Genomic DNA, 12496 nt, shown 5'->3' on the forward strand with positions numbered 1-12496 from the left:
CACCTGTTGTTCCGGCATCCTGGGCGTTACTGATAAAATGGCGGGAAATATCTAACAGTACTCTCTCCCCACTCCTAATGGTGCTGCCTAAGCATAGCAGAAGCACGGATCAGTCCTACCAACTGTTGATGTTCAGGAACAAAAATCCTGTTTATATTTGATCGACCTTCGTAGATAAATCTTGTGTGCAACATTAGTTTGCATCAGAAGAAAAATGAATTCTCTTTCAATGATTAACAATTATGTTGGTATAATCACTGCTCTACAAAGACTGTCCTTGCTTGTTCTTGCTATTATACCTGTTTTATGATTATATATCATAAAAAAAGTGAGTATGTTGAATTTGTAAGGGCTCCAAATACTGCAAAATAAAACTTTTAGATAATCTCTCATCAGTCTCGTTTGCTTTCTTTCTATTTCCTTTCCTCAGTCAAATTTTAACAATGTGGCTTATTTTTGAACCAGTATGGTGCTACATAAACCCAAATAAAAAAGACCCAAGCTAGATTTCTTAATTTGATTCCTGTGCCTTCCATTGGAGTTTCATCAAAAGCTGAAAATTACCTTCCTTCTTTAGATTTGCAGCTTTATTAGAGGTAGGGTAATAGGGGAAGAAAGCTTGGACAGTGGGTAGAAGAACCTGCCTCTATATTTTCTCATATGCAAATAACTTAATTTTCCCCTATGTATGTTTAGCTGTTGAAAGTACAACATTATAAGACATGCACTGCAGTATACTCATGAATTATCTAAAACAAAAAAGTGAATTCCCTTCTCATTAAACAAGAAGAGTGGACTCTAATATCTATTTTCATACCTAATAATAAAAAAATTGGATGTAATATTCATTCAACTGACATATGGTTTACTTTGTATAGTTTTGGAAATTGAACTTTTACTTCTTTTGTGTTTCTCCTGTGTTCCTAGTCTTTTACCACCCGTGTTCATCTTTACCTTTTTATCTTCATTTCTTCTTATCCCACATTTCCAAGACCAAAGATCTGTCAAGATGACCCCTCAGTAATAATTGTTGTAGACGCTCCTGATGAAGTTGGGAAGCAGAAACAAGCTGACAGGGGCAGAGTAGAAATAGACGTAGAAGAATTGTGATTGCTGATGAGGGTGCCTGTCTATATAAAGACAAGTGTATAAAGATGTGGCAGTTTTCCTTGGTGTGTTTTCATGTTGGTGCTTTCCTCCTTTTATATTGCTCCCTCTTCCAACATTGATCTGTCATTATGTTTATCATATTTTGTGTTATGTTCTGATGATGTTTTGTTACACTGTTATGAAATGGTGAAAATTGATTTATATCAGCCTTCACCTTTCAGTAAATCATGAAAATACATTTGAAACATGAAGAGAATCCAAGTAATATTGCTATGAAACCTAGCCTATGATCTTAGAACTTAAAATGTATTTCTGCCCCTTGCTAATAAATTCACAGGAAAATAACAATTTCAAATCATAATAGCTGAAAGTAGTCCATTTTTTATTCCTACCTAAAAATTATATGTACTTTGCAGGTGGTTGGAAACTATTGAAGTGTTTATGAACCAGAAGATAATTCCAGACCAGTTTCAAGCAATGGTGAATAAAGTACAAGTTTACAATCTGAGAACAGAAGTTCAGTGGTTGAAGTGAGTCTGATTAGCTATATTTACCAGTTGAATATCTCAAACTTTCTAAATTGAGATGTATTTCTATTTTATCCTCCTGCTGATTTCCATATCCAGCCTTGAGTTCTCTAATAATTCACTTCCCAAATACTTGAAGTTCTCTATAACTTCAATTTCTTTGTCTCCATTTTTATTGCTCTTTCTATTTTTGTCTTTCCTCTTGTCATCACCATTATCTTGTTTTTATCCACACTGATCCTCATCCTCAATTCCTCAATCTTCCCATTTACTGTATCTAGCTGTCCTCATACTTCTCATCCATATCTCACTAAATTGCACTGCTCAAAAAAAGTTTTTAAATTTGGTCACTTTTTATATGTGCATACCTTCATGATATGCATACTGTACTGAAATGAAAACAGACATGCAATGAAAACAAACCAACTTCTATACAGCAATGCATAACTGAAATTAAAAACATTGTTTGGACACTAAATACATGATGTCACTGCACAACATTTCATAAACTAAGTGGCCCCTGATCTTATTTAAAAAAAATGGCTACATGGTAATCAAGCATCAATGAATATTGGATAACAGCTTCACAACAGATTCTCATACTTTTGACAAGGTGCTGCACGTTCAGTTGAAGCAGATGTTCCCACTCTTCCAAAAGGGTGTCTTCGTTGGGACTTGGAGAGGAATCACGTATGGCACTAACATTTTGTCATTAGCATTTTAAGAATCACATAATTGTTCCCTATTGACTTTACAGTAAAGAAAATATGTAATTTCAATAGTCCAACTTGGTCAATACATTAAATGTTGATTAAAAATACATTAAAGATATATATTTTGGTCCTATTAGGCCTTCTTCAGCCTTGCAAAACAATATAAAGTTTATGAAAATACTCCAGAAAAACACCACACTAAAAGTCCATCAGAAAAATTGAAAAGGGTAAGGTAGGAAAGGGAAATGTAGAGTAGAGGATAGGAAGAAACAGGTGGAACAGGGTCATGGGAGGGAGAAAAGGGAGGAGGAAGTAGTTTCTGCAGCTGTCAGGAAAGATAGGGCTGACCAGGAGGGGAGGGGATCAAAGGAGGTGGGTGGGGTTGAGGCTCTGGTCATGGGGGATTCATCATTAGACACATGGGGAAAGTGTGTGTGGAGGAAAGGCAACCAGGATAGAGTGTTATCCAGGAATTAGGTTGAGACAGATGCTGAGAAAAGTAGAAGAGAAGGAGGAGGGGAAGGAGAAGGTAGTAGTGTTTCACGTTGGTACCAACAACGTAAGGCAAGCTGGTATAAGTACCAACATAGTTGGGGATGTGTGGGATCTGGTAAATGCAGCACGGATGTTTAAGGAAGCGGAGATTGTTATCAGTGGAATACTCTGTAGGAGGGATACTGACTGGAAGGTGATTGGGGATTTAAATGAGACTATGGAGTGGGTATGTGGGAAACTGGGAGTGAGATTTCTAGATCCTAATGGGTGGGTAGGAGACAGGGATCTGCGCTCAGATAGCCTTCACTTAAACCGCAGTGGTACATATAAGTTAGAAAATTTGTTTAGAAGGGTAATAGGGAGGTACATTAAGGGAAACGGGGTTGTCTGGGGTATGGTGATAAGGGTACAGAGATCTGGAAGTCAAGTAGGGATGACATAAAAATGTTAGTGTTGAAATGTAGAAGTATTGTAAAGAAAGGAATAGAATTAATTTAATAGATATATACTTGCCTGATATTGTAATAGGAGTTGATTCATGGCTGAGAAATGATATAATGGATGCAGAAATTTTCTCACGGAACCGGAGTGTGTATCGTAGAGATAGGATAAGAATTGGAGGAGTATTCATTCTGGTGAAAGAATAATTTGTAAGCTGCGAAAAAGTTAGATGACAAACATGAAATTCTGGGTGTAAGGCTCATCTCTACAGATAATAGGCAACTTGATGTCTTTGGAGTGTACAGACCGGAAAAGGGTAGCGCTGAGACGGATTCAGAATTATTTGATAAAATAATCAGCTATGTGGGAAACGACATGAAAAGGAATGTCATTGTAGCGGGAGATCTGAATGTTTGGAATAATAACAATAAGTTAATCTATTAATTTGACCACCTAATCAATACAATAAGTCTGGACTTTGTTGATTTACATTTACATGTTTCGCCTTGTATATAGGCATCATCAGCCATTGCCTTACCTTGAAATGAAATCAGGCACCTGATTTACATATACATGAAATAACAAATTTTTAAAAAGCCTTGGAGAGACTTGAACTAAAATTAACATATGGTAAAAGACTTGTAATAATGTTTGTTTTAAAGATATTACAATGAGTGAGGAAATATACAATTGGTGAAAGTATTTGTAATATTGACATTAGAAGGCTTCTATTATATTAAAATGAACAAAGCAACAGTCTGTTATGAATAAGTGATAAGAGAGAAGTGATAAGAAAATTATGTTGGCCGACCAGCGGTTACAACGAAAATGACGATCAAAATTGTATTTAATCAAAAAATAATGTTGAATGACATAATGTTGAAGGATGGTCAAGTGACCTGTAATTATTTGTTTACATGAGATAAGAGTTGAAAGTCAATGGCATATGGTAAAGTTGTGGTTCACTTTGATCAAAAAATATGAAGTTGTAGTTGAAGGTTGAAGAACGATTAAATTGGACCTCTATGGACCATCTCAATTTGATGCATTGCTAAAATGTTGTTAAGAATATGGGTTTATTGACATTCTAGTCGAGACGTCAGTGTGACTGTTAAATCTATAAAAGGAAACCAGAAGCGTGGTGTTAATTGTGTGAAAAAATCGTAATAAAATGTTTAAGTGGAAATCTTGTACACTTACCATTTGACGATGGTGAGGGTAATTTGTTACGTTATAAACTAAACGTTATTAACGATTGTCGACTTCTTACTACGAGTGTTATAGCTGTACGTTTGAGTTGGAGGGGGATCTGTTTGCGAAGGTGTGACTATGGGCTTGTTTGTAGTACTTGGAGGGGGACTACTATTGGTGGGAGAGAAAGAGGGAAGTGTATTGCTGAGCGTATTGTAACGGTGAGATGCCATTGGAGGGAGCGATATTACAGTGGGTGTGGCTATGGGTCTATTGGTTGCATTTGAATTAGAGGTACTGGCGGTGAGGGGAAGGGAGGGGAGTGTATTAGTTGTAGAGGAGGTAGGAGGGCTTATTAATTTGAGGTTGAAAACTTTTAAGAATATATTGGTGAGGGGAAATGATTCTTGTAATAGGCATAAAATCTGTTCATACAAGGGGCTTTTTTTAAATCAATAACATCGTTTAAGTTCTTATCTTTGTTAACATGCTGGTCGAGGAAAATGAATAAATTTTCGTACTCTGTCATAAGTTTACTTTTCTCGACTCTTTTGAGGATATGAAGGTCTTGTTCTATTGTAGTGAATTTATGTCCTGTGTCCCTCATGTGGTTGGCCATTGCAAAAAATTTATTATGTCTTTGTGCATTATAATGCTCTGCGTATCTGGTGGAGAAGCTGCGGCCAGTTTGGCCAACATAAGAAAAATTACATGTAGAGCATTTTAATCTGTATATCCCTGATCCAGAGTAAGTATTGCTTGTGATGTTAATAGAGTTATAATTAAAGAATAAATTAAGATTAGTGTTTTTTGTTGTATAGGCTATTTTAACATCGTGCTTCATTAATGAATTGGTTATCGGATAAATACCATGGTTAGTGAACGTGAATTTAGCGTATTTTAGTTTGACGGGTTTCAATTGGGTTAAATTTGTAGCTAGTTTTAATTTGGATTTGTTGATGACTTTTATCAGTTATATCTGTATTAAATCCGTTAACAATTTGGATAATAACATTAAATTCACTAAAGATGATGAAATCAATAGCTCTTTAAATTTCTTAGACATCAAAATCACATGAGTATCAAACAAGTTTGACTTCCAAATATACAGAAAACCCACCTTTTCTTCAACAACCATAAAAAATGATTCTTTACATCCCAACTCACATAAAAAAAGCCACTTATCACAGTCTAATATACACGGCATTAAAAATCCCTATATCCTCTAGTAATTTAAAGAAAGAATTACAATTCGTTAAAGAAATAGTTAAATTCAATGGATTTAATACAAATATAATTGATAAAATCATCAACAAAACCAAATTAAAACTAGCTACAAATTTAACCCAATTGAAACCCGTCAAACTAAAATACGCTAAATTCACGTTCACTAACCATGGTATTTATCCGATAACCAATTCATTAATGAAGCACGATGTTAAAATAGCCTATACAACAAAAAACACTAATCGTAATTTATTCTTTAATCATCACTCTATTAACATCACAAACAATACTTACTCTGGATCAGGGATATACAGATTAAAATGCTCTACATGTAATTTTTCTTATGTTGGCCAAACTGGCCGCAGCTTCTCCACCAGATACGCAGAGCATTATAATGCACAAAGACATAATAAATTTTTCGCAATGGCCAACCACATGAGGGACACAGGACATAAATTCACTACAATAGAACAAGACCTTCATATCCTCAAAAGAGTCGAGAAAAGTAAACTTATGACAGAGTACGAAAATTTATTCATTTTCCTCGACCAGCATGTTAACAAAGATAAGAACTTAAACGACGTTATTGATTTAAAAAAGCCCCTTGTATGAACAGATTTTATGCCTATTACAAGAATCATTTCCCCTCACCAATATATTCTTAAAAGTTTTCAACCTCAAATTAATATGCCCTCCTACCTCCTCTACAACTAATACACTCCCCTCCCTTCCCCTCACCGCCAGTACCTCTAATTCAAATGCAACCAATAGACCCATAGCCACACCCACTGTAATATCGCTCCCTCCAACGGCATCTCACCGTTACAATGCGCGCAGCAATACACTTCCCTCTTTCTCTCCCACCAATAGTAGTCCCCCTCCAAGTACTACAAACAAGCCCATAGTCACGCCTTCGCAAACAGATCCCCTTCCAACTCAAACCTACAGCTATAACACTCGTAGTAAGAAGTCGACAATTGGGGCGTTCAGTGCACAAAGGAATCAAGTCACAATAAGAATGTTTTGAGAAAAATAGACATAAAGGTTTTGCTGAATAATTAATTACAGGAAGACGTTTACAATGTTTTAAAGTATTTCAATAATAGAAGTTATTTTGTACAATGTATTCGCATATTACAAAAGTGCTAATACATGCTAACTAAAATAGAAAAGTAAAGTTTTGGACTTGATTCTTTTGTGCTCTGAATGTGTTGTACTTGTATCTTCCTCTTTATTATAGGCTTCTGGTTTTATTAAGGAAACAGTAAAGTAAATACTTTTCTTGAATATATAATTATAATTTTCTTCTCTATGTATGCTTACAGCAAATATTTCCAAACAGTAAGTTATACAATTCAGATTCAAAGAAATACGTATTCACTTTCGTCTGCTTGCCCTTGCAAAGCCAAGGAAGCCCTTGTGGCAGTTTCACACGGTAGGCTCTTGAAAAAATTATGATGCACAGGCGGAATGTATAGCAGTAAATCCTCTGTCTTTTTTCTTCGCTTTTGTTACTGGTCGACGTTGGGTATAAAGAGAGCCTTGCTGGATGTTATAAAGGGGTGTTATGCGATGGTCGGGAGACTTCTTTCTTACGTCAACTTCGTCAAATTACATATCAGGGTTCAGAGTCTGCTTAAACATCAGGGCAAAAGGGGATTCACTTTTATAAAGTAACCAACTCATAGTCAGCCAGTTGGTGTCATAACCATCAACCGGTTTTTTTTTTTTTTTTTTTTTTCTGTTCGTTACTGAATTCTCCTAGTTTCTGGTGGATAAGAAGTCTGAGAATTTCATTCCAATGACCTCAAATCCAGGGGACGTTTTCTTTGCTTGTCTAACGATATCCATCCAATCATTTGGTGCATAAAAGTGCGAGATTGTCCTACTGGCGTTCTCCACTAAACCAAAATCACTGTCATTAGATAAGTAATAATGTCCTGATACCAAGAATTTGTGATCAATGGCTGAGACATTCATGCTCGGATCTTGACACAACTTCATCAGAGACAATGACATTTTAATTAAATCTCACACACCGACAAAGCAAAAGATGGAAACTGTGCCAATGGACATGTTCCCATTGTGCTCTAAACAAATGAATGCTTCCCTCCATGCTCAACAGAATTGCCAATCATATAACAGTTATTTACAATATCTGGGCATGAATCTTTTATGCTCTGAAAGCAGCTTCATAAATAGTACTTAAAGGTGGAATAAGTCCAAAATGACCAAAAATGGACTTGATTCCCTTGAGCTCTGAATGCCCCAATTGTTAATAATGTTCAGTTTATAACGTAACAAATTACCCTCACCATCGTCAAATGGTAAGTGTACAAGATTTCCACTTAAACATTTTATTACGATTTTTTCACACAATTAACACCACGCATCTGGTTTCCTTTTATAGATTCAACTGTCACAATGCTGTCTCGACTAGAATGTCAATAAACCCATATTCTTAACAACATTTTAGCAATGCATCAAATTGAGATGGTCCATAGAGGTCCAATATAAAAATCGTTCTTCAACCTTCAACTACAACATATTTTTTGATCAAAGTGAACCACAACTTTACCATATGCCATTGACTTTCAACTCTTATCTCATGTAAACAAATAATTACAGGTCACTTGACCATCCTTCAACATTATGTCATTCAACATTATTTTTTGATTAAATACGATTTTGATCGTCATTTTCGTTGTAACCGCTGGTCGGCCAACATAATTTTCTTATCACTTCTCTCTTATCACTTATTCATAACAGACTGTTGCTTTGTTCATTTTAATATAATAGAAGCCTTCTAATGTCAATATTACAAATACTTTCATCAATTGTATATTTCCTCACTCATTGTAATTGGAACTTGAAAATAGGTGCAATGAGTATGGTATGAAAATTAGCCTCTCGAAGACTAAATTGATGTCAGTAGGTAAGAAATTCAACAGAATTGAATGTCAGATTGGTGATACAAAGCTAGAACAGGTCGATAATTTCAAGTATTTAGGTTGTGTGTTCTCCCAGGATGGTAATATAGTAAGTGAGATTGAATCAAGGTGTAGTGAAGCTAATGCAGTGAGCTCGCAGTTGCGATCAGCAGTATTCTGTAAGAAGGAAGTCAGCTCCCAGACAAAACTATCTTTACATCGGTCTGTTTTCAGACCAACATTGCTTTACGGGAGTGAAAGCTGGGTGGACTCAGGTTATCTTATTCATAAGTTAGAAGTAACAGACATGACAGTAGCAAGAATGATTGCTGGTACAAACAGGTGGGAACAATGGCAGGAGGGTGCTCAGAATGAGGAGATAAAGGCTAATTTAGGAATGAACTCGATGGATGAAGCTGTACGCATAAACCGGCTTCGGTGGTGGGGTCATGTGAGGCGAATGGAGGAGGATAGGTTACCTAGGAGAATAATGGACTCTACTATGGAGTGAAAGAGAAGTAGAGGTAGACCAAGACGACGATGGTTAGACTCGATTTCTAACGATTTAAAGATAAGAGGTATGGAACTAAATAAGGCAACAACACTAGTTGCAAATCGAGGATTGTGGCGACGTTTAGTAAATTCTCAGAGGCTTGCAGACTGAACGCTGAAAGGCACAACAGTCTATAATGATAATGTATGTATGTATGTATGTATGTATGTATGTATGTATGTATGTATGTCATTGTAATATCTTTAAAACCAACATTATTACAAGTCTTTTACCATATGTTAATTTTAGTTCAAGTCTCTCCAAGGCTTTTTAAAAATTTGTTTTATTTCATGTATATGTAATTCAGGTGCCTGATTTTATTTCTAGGTTAAGGCAATGGCTGATGATGCCTATATACAAGGCGAAACATGTAAATGTAAATCAACAAAGACAAGACTTATTATATTGATTAGGTGGTCAAATTAATAAATTAACTTATTGTTATTATTCCAATCCAATATCATCAATACGGATCAAAAATGATATTTATCACATGTAATAGATCTGAATGTACCAAATGTCTATTGGGAAGGAAATGCGAATGACAGGAAGCATGACCAACAAATGGCAAATAAGCTAATACGTGAAGGACAGCTGATTCAGAAAGTGACAGAACCAACTAGAGGGAAAAATATCCTGGATGTCGTGCTGATAAAACCAGATGAGCTCTACAGAGAAACCGAAGTAATAGATAGTATTAGTGATCATGAAGCAGTTTGTGTCGTACTTAAAAATAAATGATAGAAAGGAAGGTTTTAAAAGTGGGATAATTAGGCAGTAGGCTACCATATGGCTGATAAAGCAGGCATGAGGCAGTATTAAAAAAGTAATTATGATCGGTGGAAAACAGTAAATAAGAATGTAAACAGACCCTGGGATGGTTTTAAAAAAATTGTTGAGGAATGTGAAAACAGGTTTGTACCTTTAAAGGTGGTAAGGAATGGTAAAAACCCACCTTATTATAATAGAGAAATAAGGAGACTAAGAAGGAGATGCAGACTGGAAAGAAATAGTGTTAGAAATGGCTGTGGATGTAAGGAGAAATTGAAGGAACTTACTAGGAAATTGAATCTAGCAAAGAAGTCAACCAAGGATAACATGATGGCAAGCATAATTGGTGGTCATACAGATTTTAGTGAAAAATGGAAGGTTATGTATACTATAGGTACTTTAAGGCAGAAACAGGTTCCAAGAAGGACATTCCAGGATTAAGTAACAAACAAGGAGAGTGTGTATGTGAGGATCTTCAAAAGGCAGAAGTATTCAGTCAGCAGTATGTAAAGATTGTTGGTTACAAGGATAATGTCCAGATAGAGGAGGTGACTAATGCTAAAGAAGTATTAAAATTTACATATGATAACAATGATATTTACAATAAGATACAAAAGTTGAAAACTAGAAAAGTGGCTGGAATTGATAAGATTTCTGGGGATATACTAAAGACAATGGGTTGGGATATAGTACCATATCTGAAGTACTTATTTGATTATTATTTGGTTGAAGGAGCTATACCAAATGAATGGTGAGTTGCTATGGTAGCCCCTGTGTATAAAGGAAAGGGTGATAGACATAAAGCTGAAAATTAAGTTTGATATGCATTGCATGTAAGCTTTGGGAAGGCATTCTTTTTGATTATATTAGATATGTTTGCTAAATAAATAACTGGTTCGATAGAAGGCAGTTCGGTTTTAGGAAAGGTTATTCCACTGAAGCTCAACTTCGAAGATTCCAGCAAGATATAGCAGATATCTTGGATTCGGGAGGTCAAATGGACTGTATCGCGATTGACCTGTCTAAAGCATTTGATAGGGTAGATCATGGGAGACTACTGGCAAAAATGAGTCCAATTGGACTAGACAAAAGAGTGACTGAATGGGTTGGTGTAGATTTCTAGAAAATAGATCTCAGAGAATTAGAGTAGGCTAAGCTTTATATGACCCTGTAATAATTAAGAGGGGGATTCCTCAAGGCAGTGTTATTGGACCTTTATATTATCTTATATAGATAAATGATATGAGTAAAGAAGTGGAATTAGAGATAAGGCTTTTTGTGGATGATGTTATTCTGTATAGAGTAATAAATAAGTTACAAGATTGTGAGCAACTGCAAAATGACCTTGATAATGTTGTGAGATGGACAATAGGCAATGGTATGATGATAAACAGGTTTAAAAGTCAGGTTGTGATTTTCACAAATAGGAAAAGTCTTCTCAATTTTAATTACTGCATTGATGGGGTGAAAGTTCCTTTTGGGAATCATTGTATGTATCTGGGTGTTACGATCTTCATTGGGGGTAATCACATAAATGGGATTGTAAATAAAGGATACAGATCTCTGCACATGGTTATGAGGGTGTTTAGGGGTTGTGTTAAGGATGTAAATGAGAGGTCATATAAGTCTCTGGTAAGACCCCAACTAGAGTATGGTTCCAGTGTATGGGACCCTCACCAGGATTACTTGATTCAAGAACTGGAAAAAATCCAAAGAAAAGCAGCCCGATTTGTTCTGGGTGGTTTCCAACAAAAGAGTAGCGTTAGAAAAATGTTGCAAAGTTTGGGCTGGGAAGAACTGGGAGAAAGGAGATGAGCTGCTCGACTAAGTGGTATGTGTGTTACAAATTCTTATAATTTTGTTAATTACCACTTATTCAATACAATAACAACGTAATAAAAACTTACATATTTGTTAAGTTGTTGATATGGTACATGTTTCTCTCCTTTTTCATGAGCATCATCAGCCAATTATTATTTACTTAAGGTTATATAAGATCATGAATCTATTCTATTGGATTAAGGTTATGCTTGTAAACCTGATTGACAAATTTGATAATATTTTATAAGTCATATAACCATAAAATTATGTCTTTAAGTTAAAACGTATTTGTCTAAAATCTATCTAAGTCTAACATTTTATTGACAACTCATCTGGTGAACATAATTTGAAATTATTTTAAAAAACCTTTTGAGATCTGGCTAACTTGTAATGATTCAATGTTGCTTGACTTGTATGATTGTCTTTGAAACTTCGTTAACTATATTAACAATCAACTGTAGAAAATTGTTAATATAGTTAACAAAGTTTCAACGACAATCATACAAGTCAAGCAACATTGAATCATTACAAGTTAGCCAGATCTCGAAAGGTTTTTTAAAATAATTTTAAAGGATGTTCACCAGATGAGTTTCATCAATAAAATGTTAGACTTAGATAGATTTTAGACAAATATGTTTTAAAGACATAATTTTATTATTATATGACTTGTAAAATATAAGATTTGTCAATCAGGTTTACAAGCATAACCTTAATCCA

The 12496-nt window shown here is 35.2% G+C and overlaps 1 protein-coding gene across 1 annotated transcript in view; it reads left to right on the forward strand.

Annotated features, from left to right (window-relative positions):
* LOC136867642 (choline/ethanolamine kinase) overlaps nt 1–12496 on the forward strand; it is a 157033-nt gene that overhangs the window by 88240 nt on the left and 56297 nt on the right. Inside the window, exon 4 of the mRNA XM_067144719.2 lies at nt 1527–1640. Within this exon, the coding sequence (XP_067000820.2) occupies nt 1527–1640 (114 nt within the window). The remainder of the gene's footprint in view (nt 1–1526; nt 1641–12496) is intronic.

The sequence above is a fragment of the Anabrus simplex genome, chromosome 1 (genome assembly GCF_040414725.1).
Source record: "Anabrus simplex isolate iqAnaSimp1 chromosome 1, ASM4041472v1, whole genome shotgun sequence".
Taxonomy (NCBI): Eukaryota; Metazoa; Arthropoda; class Insecta; order Orthoptera; family Tettigoniidae; genus Anabrus; species Anabrus simplex.